Source organism: Microcaecilia unicolor, chromosome 7 (assembly GCF_901765095.1).
Source record: "Microcaecilia unicolor chromosome 7, aMicUni1.1, whole genome shotgun sequence".
Lineage (NCBI taxonomy): Eukaryota > Metazoa > Chordata > Amphibia > Gymnophiona > Siphonopidae > Microcaecilia > Microcaecilia unicolor.
Genome location: NC_044037.1, coordinates 277,866,380 through 277,890,070, shown reverse-complemented (window position 1 = coordinate 277,890,070; position 23,691 = coordinate 277,866,380). Strand labels below are relative to the sequence as shown.

Here is a 23,691-nt window from a genome sequence, read left to right as displayed (position 1 = left end):
CAAGCCCAAAATATAGAAAACTCTTACTGCTTCTGGCCCACTTTCTGTCGTCGTTACTGAACTGACCCTGTAGAAGAGGCATTTCCATTTCAGCCTTGACAACATATATTAAACTTACATATGTAAATCCAGTCCAGTTTTTGTGAAGGTAAAAAATGAAAATCACTCTTTTGCAGGATCAGTACTTACTGATAATAAATAGAGAGACAGAGAGGATGCTAGTTCCCTTGCTCCCTTTTTCACCAAATTTATTTATTTTTGTTACATTTGTACCCTGCGCTTTCCCACTCATGGCAGGTTCAATGCGGCTTACATGGGGCAATGAAGGGTTAAGTGACTTGCCCAGAGTCACAAGGAGCTGCCTGTGCCGGGAATTGAACTCAGTTCCTCAGGACCAAAGTCCACCACCCTAACCACTTGGCCACTCCTCCACTGTTGCTACTATTTGAGATTCTACATGGAATGTTGCTATTCCACTAGCAACATTCCATGTAGAAGTCGGCCCTTGCAGATCACCAATGTGGCTGCGCATGCTTCTGCTTCTGTGAGTCTGACGTCCTGCACGTACGTACTCACAGAAACAGAAGCCTGCACAGCCTTCTACATGGAATGTTGCTAGTGGAATAGCAACATTCCATGTAGAATCTCCAATAGTATCTATTTTATTTTTGTTACATTTGTACCCTGCACTTTCCCACTCATGGCAGGCTCAATGCAGCTTACATATTGTATACAGGTTCTTATTTGTACCTGGGGCAATGGAGGGTTAAGTGACTTGCCCAGAGTCACAAGGAGCTGCCTGTGCCTGAAGTGGGAATCAAACTCAGTTCCTCAGGACCAAAGTCCACCACCCTAACCACTAGGCCACTCCTCCACTGCTTAAGATCCACCTCTTTGAGATGCTTTTACTCACTTTTTGTGACCTTGGGAAGGTTGCTTCATGTCCTGTTGCCTCAGGTACTTTCTTTCTTTCTTTCTTTCTTTCTTTCTTTCCCATATAATCCTGAAAGTTTTCAGTGGTTAACAGAATGTACATACATAAAAGCATATAATAGACACATATACTATCAAATACAAAACTTCAGTAACTAAGACCTACATGGATCAAAGATTGTTATCAGACTCAAAACTTCAATCCAGTCGCTTCAATCAAATTACTTCTGCCAGTCTGTTCTTGATCTTCTGCTACTCCATACACTAGTATGGAGAGAGAGGTTTTCTTTTTTTTTTTTTTTTAGTTTTTTATTTATATTTTTTTCCATAACCATATAACATCGACATTAAACATTTACCTTTCACAAATTAAATAACTTTTGGAATGATTGCTTTTTACAGTTCCATGTCTCTTCAGCTATTAACATCATTGTGCTAATCTCCATCTCCCACCCTCCCCTCCCCCCTTCTTCCCCCCTGGAGAGAGAGGTTTTCTACTCTCTTTTAAACTGTTTTACCTCCTGATTTTTTTTTAGCCTTAATGGTAAACTATTCCACATAGTAGGACCTGCTACGTGAAAAACAGTTTCTCTATACTCACTCAGTTTTACATTATAAGCTCCGTAAACCACTTCGAGCTAAGATTGAGGGCAATCTAGAAATACAAATAAATAAATAAAATAAAATCAATCATAAGCTCCATGGTGCAGGGGTTTTCTCTGTTATGAATTTGTACATTGCTTCATTTAGGGGCTCTGTTACTAAAGCTTAGCACGCGCTAACTGCCAAGATGCCCATAGATATAAAATGGGTGGCCCTTGCAGATCACCAATGTGGCCGCGCAGGCTTCTGCTTCTGTGAGTCTGACGTCCTGCACGTACGTGCAGGACGTCAGACTCACAGAAACAGAAGCCTGCGCAGCCTTCTATATGGAATGTTGCTAGTGGAATAGCAACATTCCATGTAGAATCTCCACTAGTAGCAACATTCCATGTAGAATCTCCAATAGTATCTATTTTATTTTTGTTACATTTGTACCCTGCGCTTTCCCACTCATGGCAGGCTCAATGCGGCTTACATGGGGCAATGGAGGGTTAAGTGACTTGCCCAGAGAGACAAGGAGCTGCCTGTGCCTGAAGTAAGTGGGAATTGAACTCAGCTCCCCAGGACCAAAGTGCACCACCCTAACCACTGGGCCAGTCCTCCACTGTTGCTGCTATTTGAGATTCTACATGGAATGTTGCTATTCCACTAGCAACATTCCATGTAGAAGTCGGCCCTTGCAGATCACCAATGTGGCCGCGCAGGCTTCTGCTTCTGTGAGTCTGACGTCCTGCACATACGTGCAGGACGTCAGACTCACAGAAACAGAAGCCTGTGCAGCCTTCTACATGGAATGTTGCTAGTGGAATAGCAACATTCCATGTAGAATGTCCAATAGTAGCAACATTCCATGTAGAATGTCCAATAGTAGCAACATTCCATGTAGAATCTCCAATAGTATCTATTTTATTTTTGTTACATTTGTACCCTGCGCTTTCCCACTCATGGCAGGCTCAATGTGGCTTACATATTGTATACAGGTACTTGTTTGTACCTGGGGCAATGGAGGGCTTTTAGGGGTGAATTATATAAATTGCGCCTAAAAAAATCTTATGCCAAACCCCCCCCACTTAAGCACTATTCTGTAAGCCACGCTTAAAGTTAGGTGCGGTTTATAGAATAGTGCTTAAGTCTGGCTGTACACTGTATAAAGTTTAAACAGTGAATGTCAGCTGGAACTCAACAGTGATGTAGCACTGGTAGTGAAACATTTGTAACATAGCATTTTGCTTTTCCGCAAGAGCCGATAACAACCTGCAGTGATCAGAAGCTTTTGCTGATGTTTTCTTGGAGGGATAGCAGAATAACCTAACCTAAGCAAAGCTATCTGTTAGCCACATTGAACCGACTACTAGTTTGGAAAATGTGGGGTACAAATGCTGAAAATAAATGAATGAATTAATGCACTTACGTAAACTGTTCTTTGCAAGCTAGAAGAGGCACTTTACTACTACTACTACTTAGCATTTCTATAGCGCTGCCAGGGTTACGCAGCGCTGTACAAGTTTAGACAAGGGGAAGGACAGTCCCTGCTGAAGAGAGCTTACAATCTAAAGGTAATAAGCTATGTAGTCAGTGTAGGTATCGGGAATGGGGAAGGTGGTTAGGCGCCAAAAGCAAGGGAGAAGAGATGGGCCTTGAGTAAGGACTTGAAAATGGGCAGGGAGGGTGCACGGCGTATGGGCTCAGGAAGTCTGTTCCAGGCATAAGGTGAAGCGAGGCAGAAGGGGCGGAGTCTGGAGTTAGCGGTGGTGGAGAAGGGTACAGATAGGAGTGATTTGTCCTGAGAGCGGAGGTTACGGGTGGGAACATACGGGGAGAGCAGGGTAGAGAGGTAATGGGGGGCTGCAGATTGAGTGCACTTGAAGGTCAATAGGAGAAGCTTGAATTGTATACGGTAGCGGATCGGGAGCCAGTGAAGTGACTTGAGGAGAGGGGTGATATGAGAGTATCGGTTCAAGCGGTAGAAAGCAATTGCCCAACTGCTATGTTTCGCTATATTATTATTATTAACATTTGTATAGCGCTACCAGACACACGCAGTGCTGAACACCTGACACAGAGAGACAGTCCCTGCTCAGTAGAGCTTACGATCTAACTTTCTATGCTGCAGAACCCAAAACTTCTTCTCCCATAGAAATGTGTTGACATATTTTTTTGGGGGGGAGCTTATTTCTCTGGAACCTCCACTCTGATCCAACCCATTTTCGACTTGCCTTTTTACCGTTTTCCCCCATGCAAAATTTGGTCCGGTTCTGTTACATTTTCAGTTGTCTTGCCATCAAGACACACAGACGTTCTCAATCTCTTATGGCTGTATCTTTCCCAACATAGAAATAAGCCCACATGAGACAATCATTGGACCAAGAAGCAGACAGTGTGAGATTTTGCAAAATCAACATAGCTTCAATATGGAATTCTCAGACAGTAAAAGCCAAGGTCACCCTGATACAGTTATCACTCCATCTCATTTCCTGTTCTTTAGTCTCCTGTTCACAGACAAACCCAGACCCTTTCTCTCATGGGGTCAGTGCCATACAAATAGAGATCCCACTTTGAAATTTTTTAGCTGAAAAAGTCCAAAGCTGCATATGTGCATAATAAATGAAAATAAGTTTTAAATCTCAGCAATTTACTAGAGTAACTTTAATGACCTAGTTGAATTCCTTAAACAGTCTATGCAGGGCAGGCCATAGCCCTGTACAGACCAGTTTAGTGCCCCCCTCCCCCCACACCCAGTGAGGTGGGAGGAGCATGATTACCGAGGAGGAGGAGGGTGACACAATGAAGCTACAAAATAGTAACTTTAAAATGGAGAAAATAGTTCTTCACTCAACGTGTAATGAAACTCTGGAATTCATTGCCAGAGAATGTAGTAAAAGCAGTTAGCTTAGCGGGGTTTAAAAAGGGTTTGGATAGCTTCCTTAAAGAAAAGTCCATAAGCCATTATTAAAATGGACTTGGGGAAAATCCACTGCTTATTTCTAGGATAAGCAGTATAAAATTGTACTGTTCTGGGATCTTGCCAGGTACTTGTAACCTGGATTGGCCACTGTTGGAAACAGGATGCTGGACTTGGTGGACCTTCGGTCTGTCCCAGTATGGCAATGCTTATGTTCTTATGTCTATCACCTCAGCAGGTAAAAAGGCCGAAAAAAGACATGGCCATGTGGGGGGGGGGGGCGGGGGGAGCACTTACCGCCACCCATTGAGGTGGCGGTAAGGGCTCACGTGCTGGTAGCGCATAGCGCTGCCCGACTACTGCTGGGGTTCCCTGTGGAAATATTTTTTAAATATTTCCGTTAGTGCTGGGAATGTCGCACGCTGGGGGTGGAGCTACTGCCAGCACCCGTGTTAGACCGGTGGTAGCTGCAGATTGGTGTATGATAAGCTGTTCAGTAAAAGGGCCCCAAAGATAGAACCGACTTTTATGCCAAATATTGGCACTTAACCTGATAAGTGCTGACTCCACTCCCAGGACGCCTCAAAAATAACTGGTCTCAGCTTGAGCGCTAACCAGGTATTTTCAGTGGTGCTGTGCAGTTAAGTGCCACTCAGGGGCGTAGCCAGACTTTGGCAGGAGGGGGGTCCAGAGCCTGAGGTGAGGGGGCACATTTTAGCCCCCCCCTCCCGGCGCTGCCGACCCCCCCCCCCCCCGCCGCCATTGCCGACACCCCCCCCTAGCACCACCACCAACAACTTTGACCCCCCCCTGCCGACAATCCTCTGGACCCCCCCCCACCCACCTGCCGTCTCCTACCTTTGCTGGCGGGGGACCCCAACCCCCGCAAGCCGAGGTCCTCTTCTTCCTTCATTCTGTTTCTGTGAGTCTGACGTCCTGCACGTTGTAGGTGCATGACGTCAGACTCAGAAACAAAACGAAAGAATAAGACTTCGGCTGGCGGGAGTTGGGGTCCCCTGCCAGCAAAAGGTAGCAGACGGCGACGGCGGGTTGGCGGCGGGAGGGGGGGATTTGAGAGGGTCGTCGGCAGGGGGGTCCAGGGCAAATCTACGGGGGCCCAGGCCCCCGTGGCCCCATAGTAGCTATTCCCCCGGTGCCACTGAAAATGCCTGGTTAGCCCTGGACAGGTAGTAGTAGATCACAGTCCTCCGCTTCTGCGGTTCCCTTACCACCAGGTATTTTAAACAGCCATCTCCATTAAAACAAAACAAAAATAAAAACCCAAGAATAACTTAACGCTGTCCCTCCCCACAAAATTCATACACATTCAGATTTGTATTCTTGTATTTTCTGATTCTTAGCTGTACTTATCCAATTTACTACATCTTGTTTTCACTATTAGCCTAAGCACTACTAATCAGAGTTTTATTTATAACCAATAACATCTTGTTAAAATAATTGTTGAACCCATTTACCTTAGCAGTTAGTTTTTCAAATGATGCAGTGAGAAAAGTTTATTTATTCCATGCTTGCAAAAGATCTATGTGAACAATCTGCCAGCATTCTAATACGGCATCATGGTGTGGAAAGATAATTACAACATATCCCCACTTCAGTGCATACAATATTTCAAGCGTTCTTATAAATTGGTAACCTAGATTCATTGGACATAAAATCAAACTCCTTATTACAAAATTTGTTTAAAAAAACCACATTGCCAAAGCCCTGTGTAAATAAATGCTAATTATACCACAAGCTGTTCCACCCAAGCAGGGTCAAAGGGCAGTGTTGTGTAAAATTCAGTTTCAGTGCAGGACGTCAGACTCACAGAAACAGAAGCCTGCGCAGCCTTCTACATGGAATGTTGCTAGTGGAATAGCAACATTCCATGTAGAATCTCCACTAGTAGCAACATTCCATGTAGAATCTCCAATAGTATCTATTTTTTTTTTGTTACATTTGTACCCTGCGCTTTCCCACTCATGGCAGGCTCAATGCGGCTTACATGGGGCAATGGAGGGTTAAGTGAGTTGCCCAGAGTCACAAGGAGGTACCTGTGCCGGGAATTGAACTCAGTTCCTCAGTTCCCCAGGACCAAAGTCCACCACCCTAACCACTAGGCCACTCTTCCTTACCTGTGTGTTAGTCGGCTTCAGAGTAACCGGATATTCAAAGCTGAAGCCTGCAGTAGAGGTAACTAACCATGATGTTTAGAGAACATTTTAAGCGAGTAGAGGGGGAGGGAGGTTGGGGGGGGGAGGGGGGTATAGGAGTGGGAAGGGTAATGTTCAATGCATAATAGAGGGACATGTGTATTATTAGATAGGAGAACAATCCTTTGAAGGAGCACATTAAGAGGACCCACCAGTAAATATTGTTGGGATAATACACTGAGTAAAATACGAGTTATAAATATTGGAGTTTCATATAAAAGTTTATTGTTAATAGTTATGCATTGTACAGTAATTATACATGTACACATTATAGATATAGGAGTAGACAAGAAGGAAGGGATAGGGGAGAAAAGTTTGGAAAACATTGAAGATGGACATTTCAGGTTTAGTAATATGTACTAGACTTTGCTGTTATACGATTTATATTGACTGAGATGGAATTGTATACCATGTGACCTCATGAATAAAAAAAATTGTTGAAACTTAAAAAAAAAAAAAAAGCTGAAGCCTGCATAGGTCCCGGCTTTGACTATCTGAGAATAACTCCGTCAGCAGTGAGCAAAACGCTTGCCGCCACTTGCTGAATACTGGCCCTGTTATTAATTTCTGTCGTGATTCCAGCCTTATGTAGAACTGTACAGAAACACGTGTATTTACTGTTGATGAAACTGTCCAGACTGGTATAGTATTTGAAACTGCTTAACACGCTCTCATTTGATAGATCCTCTTCAATCAGTCCAAAATTCTGCTGTGCGACTCATTTTCCGCCAGAGTCGCTATGCTCATGTTAGCCCTCTCCTCAAGTCACTTCACCGGCCCCCTATCCGTTTCCACATTCAATTCAAACTTCTCTTACTGACCTATAAGTGCATTCACTCTACCGCTCCCCAGTACCTCTCCACTCTTGTCTCTCCCTACGCCTCCCCCCCCCTCGGGTACTCCGTTCTGTGGATAAATCTCTCTTGTCTGTCCCCTTCTCCTCTACTGCTAATTCCAGACTCCGTTCCTTTTATCTCACTGCACCTCACGCCTGGAATAGACTTCCCGAGCCTTTACGTCTAGCCCCGTCTTTAGCCGTTTTCAAATCCAGGCTAAAAGCCCACCTCTTTAACGCTGTTTTTGACTCGAAACCACTACTCACTTGCCCTGTACCCTCTTATCCCCACCTCTTTAATTCCCTTACCTCTTAGTTGTTCTATTGCGTGTTTGTCCTATTTAGATTGTGAGCTTTTTGAGCAAGGACTGTCTTTTCATGTATGGTGTACAGCGCTGCATATGCCTTGTAGCACTATAGAAGTGATAAGTAGTAGTAGTAGTAATGTAGAAGCCTGCCCTTGCAGATCAGCAATGCGGCCACGCAGGCTTCTGTTTCTGTGAGTCTGACGTATGTGCAGGACGTCAGACTCACAGAAACAGAAGCCTGCGCGGCTGCGTTGCTGATCTGCAAGGGCAGGCTTCTAGATGGAATGTTACTAGTGGAGGAGTAGCTTAGTGGTTAGTGCAGTGGAACATGGAATGTTGCTACTATTTGAGATTCTGGAATGTTGCTATTACTTGAGATTCTACATGGAATGTTGCTACTTTTGGAGATTCTGTTGCTACTATTTGAGATTCTACATGGAACATTCCATTTTTAGATTGTGAGCTCTTTGAGCAGGGACTGTCTTTTCATGTATGGTGTACAGCGCTGCATATGCCTTGTAGCGCTATAGAAGTGATAAGTAGTAGTAGTAGTAGATCAGTACATTCAGGATTCACTGTCTTCAGGGAGTTGTTACTGGGAATCCATTCTCCTCTTTTATAATGCCTCGTTGTCTCTTATTTCTCTTCTAGGGGTTCAGCTATTTCAAAAATCATAGGTGGCAATGTTAAGAAATCCAACAGATTCAACCCCATTGTGAATATGTGGGTGTTCGAAGAGCTCATCAGTGGAAGAAAACTTACTGAGATAATAAACACTGAGCATGAAAATGTGAAATACCTCCCAGGACACAAGTTGCCTAAAAATGTGGTAAGTTAAGCTGTCTGGTTTCACTTTGTAGTCATTGTTGTGACTCAAGAATCAGAGTGGAGTCTGTGAAGCTGCATGGATGAAGATATAACCAGTTTTTCCTCCCTTCTGTGATGGACATAAGAACAGAAGCATTGCCAAACTGGGACAGACCGAAGGTCCATCAAGCCTAGCGTCCTGTTTACAACAGTGGCCAATCCAGATTACAAGTACCTGACAAGATCCCAAAACAGTACAATACATTTTATGCTGCTTATCCTAGAAATAAACAGTGGATAAGTCCATCTTAATAACGGCTTATGGACTTTTCTTTTAGAAAAGTATCCAAACTTTGTTTTAAATCCTGCTAAGCTAACTTCTTTTACCACATTCTTTGGCAATGAATTCCAGAGTTTAATTACACATTGAATGAAGAATTATTTTCTCCAATTTGTTTTAAATTTACTACTTTGTAGCTTCATTGCATGCCTCCTAGTCCTAGTATTTTTGGAAAGAGTAAAGAAGCGATTCACGTCTACCCATTCCACTCCACTCATTGTTTTAGAGACCTGTGGGGCTTGCTCAGAAATCTGAATAGCACTGAAGTAATTGAGCAGGACCTGAGCTGTAATATGTCAGTGGTTATTTGAAAGTCTAAGGATTACATTAGTTTCACAATCTTATATACCGCTGCTTTCCTAAATTAAAGATTCTAAGCAGTTTACAAAGAATAAGAAGCCTCAACCATAGGGGGAAATTACAAAAGGAAATAAAAATTATCTACACGATCAAAAATATTAGAAAACAAATACATTTTAAGGGATTAACTTGTAAAGAGGAAATTTAGTTTTGTTGGCTGGAATAATTAATAAATGGACTTTTGATTACACAACCTTAAAACCGTTTAAAGTTAGCAAGAAGTCAGGTAGGGTAGATGTCAGGCAGTCCTCATGCCCTTTCAGTCATGACCTCTGTACTAGAGAGCTATGTTCAGACTGCAGTTCCTGTTTTCTATCCAGTTAGATTAGCAATTCTCAACTGGCGTGTTGTGAACACCCGGTTGGTGTGTCGTGGGGCCGGCCAGCAAAAACAGCCATGGCCGGGAGAGGACAGCGCAGGCGGCAGGAAACAGCCCGGCAGAGGAGACACATCCACACTAATCCTAGTGCTACAGCTCCTTCCTGGGCTGTGCAGGCAGCAAATGCACTTACAAGCTTTCCCTTCCGTTATCTGTCCTTACTAATATGCCCAGAGTGGAGGAGTGGCCTAGTGGTTAGGGTGGTGGACTTTGGTCCTGAGGAACTGAGTTCGATTCCCACTTCAGGCACAGGCAGCTCCTTGTGACTCTGGGCAAGTCACTTAACCCTCCATTGCCTCATGTAAGCCAAATTGAGCCTGCCATGAGTGGGAAAGCACGGGGTACAAATGTAACAAAAAAAAAATGGATTAAAAAACAAAACAAAACTGTGGAAGCTAGAAGAATGGTCTAAGGTTTGGCAATTAAAATTCAAAGCGAAGAAATGCAAAGTGATGCACTTAGGGAGTAGAAATCCACGTGAGACGTATGGTATCACTAGGGTGATAGGGTAGGCCTGGGGCTATGGGTGGGTCCAGGAGGGGGGATTTCTTCTGTTTGGGGGGGAGAGAGGGAGGAAGTTGTGCTTCTTCTTTATAGAAGTGGGAGGGAGGGAGGGAGGGAGGGAAGGAAGGAAGTTGAGTTTCTTCGGGTTTTTTTTTTGGGGGGGGGGGTGAGGGAGAAAGGAATTTGAGCTTCTTCGGTTCTGGGGAAGGGGTGGGTGAGTAGGGAGAAGGAGAGACCAAAAGTTTTGGTTTCATTTGAAAATGTGGTATTTTTTGGCCGAAACCTAAACAAGGCCGAGTGTGGATTTCAGGCCGGTTTTTGCTCTTAAACTAAAATTGAGTCAGCCTCTATTCTGCATCCACTTATAACAGACAAAAACCAGTCTAAGCCAGTCCTGCTTTCCTGCTGTTGCATCTACAGACCTATATAACTCCTGCTTCTTAAGAAAGGCAGGGGTAGATTAAATGGGACAAAGGTAGAGCTGCTCAAGTCCACTCCTTGTTGACAAAAACATATGGCCAGTGTCACCGTTCTCCTGATTAGTTTGGGGGGGGAGACAGATACTCCACATAGCTGCAAGTGAGGTGATCAGAAGGGAGATTTAGTGAGAGTGAGGGAGGGAGTGGTGGCGGTATGTGAGGATTAGGGGAGGATTTTATCAGATGGCCTACGGTATGGAATTTGTACATGTGAGTGATTTACAGGATCAGAGATTTGTGTGAACGAGAGGGGCATTGTGGGGCTTGGCAGAGGAAAGGGCAATGCTGAGGGGGACAGAGTGATATCAAAGCCAGTGTTCCCTCTAAGCTGTGCAGGACTTGGCTGTCCATATTGGGTGTGTTACAGAAATCTTTGCTGCCCACAGAAGTCTGTCTATTAATACACACTGTAGGTTCCCGTGCATTATCCTCCGATCAGCAGACAGCACCTCTTACCTGCTGCTTCCCATCTACTGGATTTCCTCTGCAGTCAGAACCACGGAGGGCCCAGTCTGGGGGGCTTATTTATGTTCAGATAGAGAACCCAATGTGCTTGGGCTTACCTGGAGCCCACCAAAGAGTTAATCGTGCCCCATTTTCACCCACTATTATTTTAATTCCTTCTGCTCATGTGTGTACTTACAGTAGAAATGTGCTCTCCCATGTTCTGAATGACTTTGTCTTGCTAACTGTTCAGAAAGAATGGATCCTCAGGAGCTTAACTGAGATTGGATAGCTGAGCCGGTAGTGGGAGGCGGGGCTGGAGGTTGGGAGGAGGGGATAGTGCTGGGCAGACTTATATGGTCTGTGCCAGAGCCGGTGGTGGGAGGCGGGGATAGTGCTGGGCAGACTTATACGGTCTGTGCCAGGAGGGGCTGGTGGTTGGGAGGCGGGGATAGTGCTGGGCAGACTTATACGGTCTGTGCCCTGAAGAGCACAGGTACAAATCAAAGTAGGGTATACACAAAAAGTAGCAAATATAAGTTATCTTGTTGGGCAGACTGGATGGACTGTGCAGGTCTTTTTCTGCCGTCATCTACTATGTTACTATATGTATTCATAGCTTTGATGTAACAGCATGGTTCCGGCTCAGTTCAGTCAGCTTTCCAGTACCCCCTCCCTCCCTCCCAGCATTTACTTTTGTGCTTGGTTGAAGCAGGAGAGACTTTTAAACTATTATTTCTTTAAGCTCTTATTTCGCCTGGCAGAATCAGATTTAAGCTGTTTGGAAAGAATTTCAGCTTGTGTAACATAAGGGTGTGTTTGGTATTCAGATGGACTAGTCTGAACCAAACTTAAGATTCCCTATAACTTTCAGTGGACAATCATCATTACTGTTTTGTTTTTGTTTTTTAATATAACAAATACAATAAATGAACAAGTGCACTTAAAAAAAATGAGAAAGGAAATTAAAATAAATTAGTTCTGACAACAGAATTGTTTAAAAATAACCTTTCTTGGTCACAGGCTGCCCAAATGCTGATCAGATAAAAGTACTTCCTACTGTTGTGTAACCAAAATCTGGTACGAGAGTTTCTTATCAGGACGTTTGCTTCTCCATTTGTTTCAAAACTCAGAGTACTGTGCTCCTGGCTGCCCTTTACCCCATTTTGGGCCTGTCGGAGAGCTTTGGGCTCCTTCCTTGGCTTAGCAGAGCAGAGCACACTGGATGGTCACTAGGGAGGGAAGTTGTTTTTGTGACACATAAGATCCTGCTTACAAAGCAGATTGTTCGTATTTATTTGGATTTTGCTTACACCTTTTTTTAGTAGTAGCTGAGTTACATTCAGGTAACTCTGGGTATTTCTCTGTCCCATGAGGGCTCACAATTTAAGTTTGTACCAGAGGCAATGGAGGGTTAAGTAACTTGCCTAAGATCACAAGGAGCAGCAGTGGGATTTGAAGCGGGTACCTCTGGATATCAAGGCCAGTGCTCTAACCATTAGGCCACTCCTCCACTCCAACATAGTAACATCACGACAAATGGAGGATAAAGACTAGAATCTAGTCCGACCAGCAAAGTAGTTAGTCGTGCGTGCCACTCTGTACAGTATATGCAGGTTACACCCCTCATGTCATTTGTTTTATTTTGATCCCATCCAGGGCTGCCGAGAGACTGAGCCGGGTCCGGGGCAAGGCCGCCCATGGGGCCCCCGCCGCCGCCCCCTCCCAATCCCTACCACTCTCGCCTCCCTTTCCTCATCTCAGGCCACCGGCGCTGCAGTCCCCAGTCTCCACCCATCCACCCCCAGCTCCGTCGACAGCCCCCCTCTGTCCGCCACCGTGACTGGGCCCCTTGCATTCAAATCAGCAGCACCTCACCAACGTGTGAAAGTGCAAGCGGCAGATCGCCTCCCTTCGGGCCTTCCCTCACTGTGTCTCGCCCTTGTCACTTCCTGTTTCCGTGAGGGCGGGGCACAGTGAGGGAAGGCCCGAAGGGAGGCGATCTGCCGCTTGCGCTTTCACACGTTGGTGAGGCGCTGCCGATTTGAATGCAGGGGGCCCGGTCACGGTGGCGGACAGAGGGGGGCTGTCGATGGGGGTGGTTGGGTGGAGACTGGGGACTGCGGTGCAGGTGGCCTGAGATCAGGAGAACAGAAGGAGAGAGACCCCAGCACTGGGCCCCCCCTTGGAGGCCCGAACCTGGGGAATTGTGTCCCCCCTGCCCCCCCTCTCTGTGGCCCTGATCCCATCCTCCTAGATAGGGGTCCTCTGTGTTTATCCCAATCAGGCAAGAGATGGAATCAAGGTTGTGTACCGATAGTATCATGGTGAGCTTTTCTACCTGATTTTAAATTTTTTTTTTTTTTGGAGGGGGTGTAACTTTTTTTTGGAGGGGGGGAGGTTGCCTGTCAGGTTGCTTTAGGAAAGTTGTTATGCTTCTGTATTGTGTTATTTTTCAATGGAATAAGATCATAACATAAGAACATAAGTATTGCCAAAAGTCCATGAAGCCCAGTGAGTATCCCATTTCCAACAGTGGCCAATTCAGGTCACAAGTACCTGGCAAGATCCCAAAAAACAGATTTTATGCTGCTTAGCCCGGGAATAAGCAGTTGATTTTTCCATCTTAAGAATGTCTTATGGACTTTTCTTGTAGGCACTTGTCCAAACCTCTTTTAAACCCTGCTAAGCTAACTTTTACCACATTCTCTGGCAATTAATTAGAGTTTAATTACACGTTGAGTGAAAGAATAGCTATACAAAGTGCATTGTATTTAGAAGAAAGCTGGTGGAGCATTGTACAACTAATTGACGTTAATTCTCTTGATGCAGTGTATATCTTGGCATATACCACTGGGGCATTTTCATTCACAAGTTTTGAAGTCACTAGCCTTGTATGAACAAATAGGGAGATATGGCTGTAGGGAAACCGCTGGATTGCAGAAGTGGCTTTTTTTTGTGCATTTGTCAGCGGAAATAAGCCTTTTGTTGCACATGACCTGCTGAGTGCTTTTACAGCAGTCAGAGATAAAGCTGGTACTTAATACTACACTTATGTGCATGTGACCCAAGGCTGATATTAAACATGCTGGGGCACCGGGCAGAAATTTGAGAAAAGGTCCTAAAGCCTGCCTGTAAGATGTGCCTCCTTCAGCTTCAGGCAAGTTTAGGGCTCCCCTATAACATGGTGGCACACCCTAACGCCGGCCCTAATGACTCTTAATCTCATCACAGGAAATCTCACAGTTCTGTGTTTTAACCACCAAGCCCCCACACTTCTCATGAACAAACACATTCCATTGAGTTGGCCGAGGAGACACATTATTTAAGAAAACTCAATGGTTGATTCCCTTTGGCATTTGTTGTACAGCATGTGGTTGCCTCGCCCCAACTGTAGGGTGTGGAAGCTGCTTTTTGGCAGGATTGTTCTGGAAACTGTGCCTGCCGGTTACTGCACTCTATTATAATTAGAAGAGCAGGTTTACGCACAGACTTCCAATTATCCAAAAGATCTTAGTCTAATTCAGTACCTAAGGCCTTGGCCTTTACTCCCAGTCATCAAGGGCCGTCAGCAGCTCAGGTTTTCAGGATATCTGTAATGAATATGTATGAAGGAGATTCATATACCTGCACATTCATTATGGATATCCTGAAAATCTGAGTCATTGGTGAACCTCGAGGACTAGGAATGAAGGCTAAGGACCTAAGGCATCAGGAGATAAAGTGAGATGTCCCAGCAGCGGTGGCTGAAGGTACGTCGCTGACATCTACAGGAAGGAAGCAGATGAGGAGGGGAGCGGAGGCACTGTATTTATTTTTCTGGTGGAGCTTTGGCATCCCTGCCAGCAAAGGTAAAGAGGTGCTGCAGTTCTGGAGGGGACCCGAGTTCAAAGTAGGGGAGGTCCCAGGTCCCCAAGACCTCCCTGTGGCTACGCCACTGCTACTGTCACGTCTGTGGCCGTGACCACCCTCATACTTACCCTGTTTCTGGGAGTCAGTGGCTGTGCTGGCTTCTGCTTGTCTCTGTGTCTGTCTCTGTCTTAGTTTCTCTCTGGCTCTGTGTGCTGATTGCCTTATTGGACCTCACCTGTGTGGGCTATGCCTCTTCCAAGATGGCTGCTGCCTCCTCTATGCCAGTATCCAAGATGGCTCCTGCTTGTCCTTCCTGTGGGCTCACTTCCTCTGGGTGTCAAGCCTCTGTTTGGAGGCAAGGAACTTCCTGCTTCTGTCCTGCTGGGGGTGACTCATCAGTGAGTTCCTTTATAAGGAAGGCCTGTGCTTGCAGTCAGTGCCTTCGCATGGTGTCATTGTCTGGTGTCATGCCCAGAGGCCTACAGGTTAGTCAGTATGTTGCTGCGCTGCTTCTAAGCCTGTCTTCTGTGTGGGCTTCTTGTCCTTCTGTTTTGTACCTGTGGGCCAGTTGCCCTTCTGCATGGGCTGCTAGCCCTTCTGCCTTTAGTCTGTGTTTGGAGCCTGCAGCTCAGCCCGGGTTTCCCCGTCTGTGTTAGCAGCCTGCCCTACTCCCTGCTTGTATATTCTGTGTGCACATCCTGAACCTTGTATATCCTGTGTGCACATCCTGGTCCTTGCTTGTTCGTCCTGAGTCCTGGTTTTGGCTAGCTAGTGTTATCCAGCTTTCCGCTCTGCCTAGCTACCTTCTGTCCCGTGTGTCTACCTTGTACCTTGCTTGTATATCCTGTGTGCTTATCCGGATCCCTGCTTATGTATCCTGATTCCTGTATCTGTCTAGCTAGCGTGTATCTTCTGGGGGATTTATCCTGTTACCTGCCTCGACCTAGCTAGTGGGTTTGCCCTGTGGGTATTCCCTGTCTCCCCTTTTTCCCTGCTTGCATGTCTGCCCTAGGCCCTGCTCCTGATAAGCTTCTGTCTGTCTAGTCTGTCCGGTGTGTCTGGCTTAGCGGCTGCGTGCAGCGCTTAGTGCAGTCTAGTATAGTTTGTTCCCTCGTGTTTCCTAGACCCGGGGTCGGGTCCTCTGGATTCCAGTTCCACCTGGTCCTGCAAGTCCTGCCGGCCGCCTGCACGCTGGAGCTCAACTCCAGCGGAACGGTGGCTAAGTGCAGGTGAAGAGGTTCCTGTTCTGCTAGTTCCAGTTGCCTGCTTCCAATCCAGAGGTCTAGTCCAGCCCTTCCGTCTGTTCCGCTCCACGGTGGTCTTGCCTGCCTCTGCCGCTCCTCGGCAGGGGTCCAAGGACTCGCTATTCCCAGTTCCGCCTCAAGGACCTGACAGCATACTAAGGCCCCCGAGAACGCGACAGCTACAAACCAACTGGTTGTGGGGTCTCCAGGAAAGCCTAGTCACTTTGTAATTGAAGATTAATTAGCAATGGATACTCCATGAACAGAACCACTGTCCATAAAATCTCTACTATAATAAAAAGCACCTCCAACGTTCTGAAGCTGACTCCGTGGCTTCACTGAAGTGAAGGGTTCGTAAGGTTCGTCAGATTCATGAATCTGTAACCATCTCTCTTGGCCCCGCCCTTGTGCCTATGATAGGTCCACCGCCCTCGACGTCATCACGTTTTGACGTTGAGGGCGGTGGACCTATCAGATGCGCGAGGGCGGGGCTGAGAGAGATGGTCACAGACTCACGAATCTGACAAAACTTACCAACCCTTCACTTCAATGAAGCCACGGAGTCAGCTTCACAACGTTGCAGGTGCGTTTTGTTACACTGCACAGCTCCCTAATTTTTCACTTAAACATCGCAAGGTGGCTGGAGGGAGGGGGGGGGAAAGAGGGGGGGCAACTAGCCTGGAACTGGGAGGGAGAGAGAGAGGGGAGGCAACGACCCTGGAACTGAGTGGGAGGGAGGGGGCCCCTGGAACTTGGAGGGCGGGCGGGCGGACCCTGAAACTGGGAGGGAGGGAGGGGGCCCCTGGCACACACTCTCATTCTCACACACACACACTCACAGCTCCCTAATTTTTCACTTAAACATCACAGGGTGGCTGGAGGAGGGAGGGGGGAAGAGGGGGGCAACTGCCCTGGAACTAGGAGGGAGGGAGAGAGGGGGGCAACGACCCTGGAAGTGGGTGGGAGGGAGGGCGGATCCTGGAACTTGGAGGGGGGCCAGGCGGACCCTGAAACTGGGAGGGAGGAGGAGAGGGGGGCAACGACCCTGGAACTTGGAGAGGGGGGCGGGCGGACCCTGAAACTGGGATGGAGGGAGGGGGCCCCTGGCACACACTCTCATTCTCACACACACACACTCTCGCACACAGTCTCACTCTCTCTGTCACACACACTCACACATTCACTCTCTCTATCACACACTCACTCTCACACACACTCTGTAAAACACACACACTCCGAGGAAAACCTTGCTAGCGCCAGTTTCATTTGTATCAGAAAAGGGCCTTTTTTCCTAGTTATCTTATAATATAAAAATTCTACATAGGTTCTGTAGACGGTATAGTATGGATGATTCTTATCTTTATCAAAGACATGGTATGGTCGAAGTTAGTCATGTTGAGTTTACAGGAAGAGGCAGGAAAGAAAATGTGCGTCTGGGGCTGTAATAAAGGTGTTATTTGTAGAACATGTGCTGCAAGAATTCATCACTGAAGTCTCCCCATCTCTCATCCACAGCCCCAGTGGATGAAACATGGCAGCCTTGGGTGTAGGAAACTACATGCAGAAAGCAGTCCACAAGCTGTAACCTGCCTTTTAACCCTTAGGTTGCTGTACCAGATGCGACCGAAGCTGTAGCCGGAGCCAACATTCTGGTCTTCGTTCTACCCCACCAGTTTATCAGCCGTATCTGTGATCAGTTGGTTGGGCACGTGAAACAAGGGGCGTTTGGGATTTCACTGATCAAGGTAATGTGTGTGTGATGTACACAGTGCCAAAAGCTGAAGGCTAGTTTTAAAATGGAAGTTCAGCAAACACTGTACTGTCAGATTGTCTTCCAAAGCTGATTTTTAGTGTGATATTACATGTTGCTCCATTTGTGAATATGTTTTTCAATGTAGTAAGTGTGGATAAGGATGCTATAATGAGGAGGAGATGGTCCAGGTACTAAAGACAAATATCAACTCACACAGGCACCACAAATAAGATTGCTTAGGAGGTTCATTCTTGTCTGGTATGTGCAAAACTAATACTACTAAGTTTTTTTTTTTAATTTATAGAAGTCTTTATTGAGCATTGTTAACATAACACAGAACATACTCAACGCGGCTCGTTACATCTTGTTCCAAGTGAGATAACCATAATATCGAGTATTTAACAAAGAATACCTTATGTAGTCAGCAATCCCAATGTAAACACATTTTGTACTTCAATTTTTATCCATTTTATTGATACCCTCCCCCCCCCACCCGATTTACCCACTCCCCCCTTCTAACTCCAAGAACCGCCCTAGCTAAACCCCCCACTCCTCCGTCCCTCCCCTCTCAGACCAAACATCTGCTATCACGGACACTCAGTCAAGAATGGCATCCACACTTTTTCCCACTTGGGTAAAGTTCTCCTTTTCACAGCCGTCAGTCTCTCCATCTCACATATGTCTCTCACCTTCGTAATCCAGTCTATCAGCGAGGGAACCCGCGATGCCTTCCAATGCCTTGCCAGGTTAATCCGGGCGGCATGCAAGGATCCCCTCACCAGCAACCATTGATTCGACTGTAGACCCTCTGAATACTAATAAGTTTTGCCCTAAACGTTAACATTAGCCCAAGAGATTATCTATAAGTACTGTATTAAAGAAAGGAAACCTCAACAGCCAGGGGCATCTACAGAGATGGACTTCCCCTTTTAATGGCTCATATCACAGGTTTCAATTATCCTCTGAAACAAGCTGCAATGGAAAACAACTCCAACGCGGGTAAAAAAAACAAAACATTACAGCCAAAAAAAACAGGAAAATACTCAAACGATAATCTACAGGGTTAATGTCATCTGAACACTAAAAGATATACAAAATAATACATGTGCACAGGAGAAAAATTCCACTTAGCTTATCCACCCGGGTGATCATCTGGCTGGATACTTCTGCAGAAGGTTATGGGTCGCGATGACCGCCCGAGTGGACAAGGTAAGTGGAATCTCCTGGTCACATGTATTATCTCTCTATATAAAAGGCAAAACCAACGTTCTATGAAGCCTCCAGCCGGAAGTGTGAAGTGGGCGAGATATCCGGTTTCCCTATGAGTGTCTGCCCCGCCCTCTCTGTAACACAGTCAGTGAAGGAAAACAGCAGAGCACGAAATCAAATCGCTGGCTCTGTAACAGTGAAGGACTCAGAGGGGGGAGGGGAGAGAGGCCAGAGGGCAGGGACACACACACTCCCACATGCACACAGAAGAAAACATTGCTAGCCCCCGTTTCATTTGCATCAGAAACGGGGCTTTTTTTTACTAGTTTTGTATATTTTGGGGGTTTTACATTGTGCTACGGCTAATCTACTTTTGGAGTTTTACTCGGCTGAATACGTTTGCAGAAGCTTATGGGTCGCATGGATGCAGCAGCTGATCTTTGTTTTAGGTGTACCAAGATGGGGAGACGGCTTCAGCCTTGTGACGTCAGGCCGTCTCCTGTAAATCCAACCTTCTTGGCTGAGGTCAAAGCTCATGTATAAGGTACCAGAACCTTGCTAAGGTAGGCCAAGCTTTAACTTGTGTATTGTAAGAAAGCTGTGCTTGAGGCCTGGTTGGAGCCAGACCAGAGGTTGTGCAACTCCGCAGTAAGGCTGCATGAACTGTGACTTGGGGCCTGTCAGCAACAGGCTCACATAAAGATTGCATCTGAGTTTGTAGAGACTTTATTCCTCATTTATTGTGCCTGTGAAGGAACAGGCTCCAGGCTTTGTGTTAATAAAGAATTTTTGGTTTCCTTTTTACATTTGTCTGGCTGTAATTCTGAAGACCCATGCTCAAACCTCACACACACTATCACAGTCCTATTTTCCTTTGATATTTTGTTTTATTTCTATTTATCATCTTTAAAGTGAACTAAGAGCAGTCACACTATTTCATACAGGGAGTGTATTGCAGAATGAAAACCTATTTTGTTGGCTGCTTACAGTGATAACCTGCAACCAGGCACAGACTGGGTGACTTGACCTTGCATAACCTCTTTGTGGCATGAGTATATCTTCCAGACCAGTGTTTCTCAGTCATAGACTGGATTATGAGTGCTAGGCGTTGCCAGGTACAAGCACATTCTGGATTATGTGGTCTCCTTATTCAGCTGTCTGACTGAAACTGTGAAGGGTTTTCTACAAGACTGATTTTTTTTTGTCCAGTCCAGCCTTTCCTCCTTTCTTTTATCTTTCAGCTTAATTAGATTCAGAGCTGGTGTTCTGGTACCATTTTGGTACCACCATCTATAAATGATTCAAAGATGACCTCTCAAATAGGCAACACAGAATCCATCTGGACAATAGTACTTCTGCTCCGTATGCCCCAGAGGCAGGAGTCCTTCAAGGTTCCATCCTATCCCCAACACTAACATTTTTTTTTAGCGCCTCTACTCTTATTACCTCAGTCTCTTGATTTTACCTTGTTTGTATATTTTGTATATATGGAAAATATATAGCTCTTTTTGTCCCCTTGACTCCCCGGATCACCAGGTGATCGCACACATTAATACAAACTGTCCCAAATAACAAACTGGTTACAGGTTAGCCACCTCAGTCTCAACCCAACCCAACCCAACCAAGTCAAAGGTACTTCTTTTCAGCAATCAGCCCACAAATATTCTATCCCAGCCTATTCTTATCCGTGACAATTCAGTTCCTCAAGCTAACACAAGAATCCTCGGAGTCATCTTAAACATAGAACTATCATTCCAACCACAAATTGGTCAAGTTGTTTTGTAGGTCATTTTATAAACTTCACCCTATCCGATCAGTAAAATCTTTACTGCAGCCCCAAGCAGGAAGTATTTTTTCACGGAGAGAGTAGTGGATGCTTGGAATGCCCTCCCGCGGGAGGTGGTGGAAATGAAAACGGTAACGGAATTCAAACATGCGTGGGATAAGCATAAAGGAATCCTGTGCAGAAGGAATGGATCCTCAGGAGCTTAGTCAAGATCGGGAGGCGGGGCTGGTGGTTGAGAGGCGGGGATTGTGCTGGGCAGACTTATACAGTCTGTGCCAGAGCCGGTGGTGGGAAGCAGGACTGGTGGTTAGGAGGCAGGGATAGTGCTGGGCAGACTCTTACGGTCTGTGCCCGGAAGAGCACAGGTACAAATCAAAGTAGGGTATACACAAAAAGTAGCACATATGAGTTATCTTGTTGGGCAGACTGGATGGACCGTGCAGGTCTTTTTCTGCCGTCATCTACTATGTTACTATGTTACTACTGTACCAACGTGAGTCTGTGAGCACTTTCCACCTTCTAGAGAGCATTTTGACTGTGCTGGATTTTGGTGCCATATGCACAAGGGTATTAATTCTTTGGTGGTGAAGATCAGTATATCTGTGGGCGAAACACGGTCTGTGTCGGGCATTGCATTTGGTTGAAACTCTACAATAAAATTTTGTTTGCACCTACTGCTGATCTGCTCTGTTTACTTCCACATCGGAGTTTGCAGATTGGCTGCCTTGTTGTTTCTTGGGACCATCTGTAATAATACCATACATAACACAGCAATAATAGATCTCCAGACAACTAATGAAGCATGACCACAAAACCAACGCAAACTATTTAGCATCAGCACTTAACTCCTTAACTTCTGAAAGCTCGAACACACAGAAGTGCTTTTATCTTCTTGCTAAATGCCAGATAATGTGACTCTAACCTTTCTTGTTAACAGGGGGTTGATGAAGGGCCAGAAGGCCTGAAGCTCATATCGGACATTATTCGCCAGAAGCTTGAAATTGAAGTTAATGTCTTGATGGGGGCCAACATTGCCAGTGAGGTGGCTGAAGAAAAGTTCTGTGAGACAACAGTTGGTAAGTAAAGGTCCAACAGAAGCAGTTCAGGGCTTGCTCACAGCATGAACTGATGGACTAAGCCTGGATTGTTATTTTGTTATTATTGTTATGTGAGATAACGTTTGGGTAGCTTGCCAGGTGCCCTTGACCTGGATTGGCCGCTGTCGGGGACAGGATGCTGGGCTCGATGGACTTTTGGTCTTTTCCCAGTATGGCATTACTTATGTACTTATATTCTTTTTTTCTGTCTTATATGTTTTGGATTGTCATTTTTTTTCTGTTACATTTGTACCCTGTGCTTTCCCACTCATGGTAGGCTCGATGCGGCTTACATGGGGCAATGGAGGGTTAAGTAACTTGCCCAGAGTCCCACTAGCAACATTCCATGTAGAAGTCGGCCCTTGCAGATCACCAATGTGGCCGCGCATTGGTGATCTGCAAGGGCTGACTTCTACATGGAATGTTGGAATAGCAACATTCCATGTAGAATCTCAAATAGTAGCGACAGTGGAGGAGTGGCCCAGTGGTTAGGGTGGTGGACGTTGGTCCTGGGGAACTGAGTTTGATTCCCACTTCAGGCACAGGCAGCTCCTTGTGACTCTGGGCAAGTCACTTAACCCTCCATTGCCCCATGTAAGCCCCATTGAGCCTGCCATGAGTGGGAAAGCGCAGGGTACAAATGTAACAAAAAAAAAATAAATATATATATATATATATATATATATAAATGCATTCCAAAATCTTATTAGACCTGCAATATAAAAAAATCAAGTTTTTATACTTATCAAGAAAAACAATCTTAAAAGAAGGAACATCAAGCGTATTAGAAGAAACTGATCGCAAGGACCGAGAAGGCTGAACAGTCTTGGTTTTGTAGATGTAGGGGTTTGGGTGGGAGAGAAGGGGGGGGTGAGAATATGTGCGTTTCTCGTATTGTATATGTTGTGTTATTTGAAAATTCAATAAAAAGTGTTTTTCCTAAATTTCGTGTGCAAATTGGGAGATTGTGGGGTTACCAAGCCAGCCTTGAAAAAGTTGTTTATTCATGCTAAGCTTGGAATGTTTAATTTTTCATTTCTGATTATGTTTTTCAAATTATTAGTTTTGTTGCGAATAGTTTTGTTTGAAAACAGGTGGGATATTATACCCTATGAATGAGACAAGATCACAGGCACAAAAGATCTCATGTAGACATCGGTGTCCTGGTGTTCAGACCTTGGCAAAGACCTTGGTTTCTGAGGGTATTTCCCACTGGTTAGCTATTTTAGGGTCTTTTCATATGACCCTTTGAGATTGTGCTTGGCTGTTTTTCAGTTTTTTTGTATTAGATTACCTTAGCAGGATTAACAGTCCATACTGTCTATTGACTTAGTTATCAAATTGGGAGAGTGCCTAAATTTGCAAGTGCAATTTATGAAATTTATGTGAAGCGTTTGTTTACACTTTCAAACAACAATAGAACCAGGGGACACAAGAAGCTAGAATATGGTAGATTTAAAACAAATAGGAGAAAGTTTTTCTTTACTCAGCGTGTAGTTGGACTCTGGAACTCGTTACTGGAGAATGTAGTGACAGCAGCTGGCCTTACGGAGTTTAAGGGGGGTTTGGACAGATTCCTGAGGGAAAAGTCCATTGAACATTATTAAAAAATTATTTATTTTTGGGTTGTGCCGGGTTCTTGA

The 23,691-nt window shown here is 45.4% G+C and overlaps 1 protein-coding gene across 1 annotated transcript in view; it reads left to right on the top strand.

The window, feature by feature from the left end:
• LOC115474513 (glycerol-3-phosphate dehydrogenase 1-like protein) overlaps positions 1-23,691 on the top strand; it is a 53,541-nt gene that overhangs the window by 3,751 nt on the left and 26,099 nt on the right. Inside the window, exons 2-4 of the mRNA XM_030210004.1 lie at positions 8,446-8,623; positions 17,808-17,948; positions 21,889-22,027. Of these exons, the coding sequence (XP_030065864.1) occupies positions 8,446-8,623; positions 17,808-17,948; positions 21,889-22,027 (458 nt within the window). The remainder of the gene's footprint in view (positions 1-8,445; positions 8,624-17,807; positions 17,949-21,888; positions 22,028-23,691) is intronic.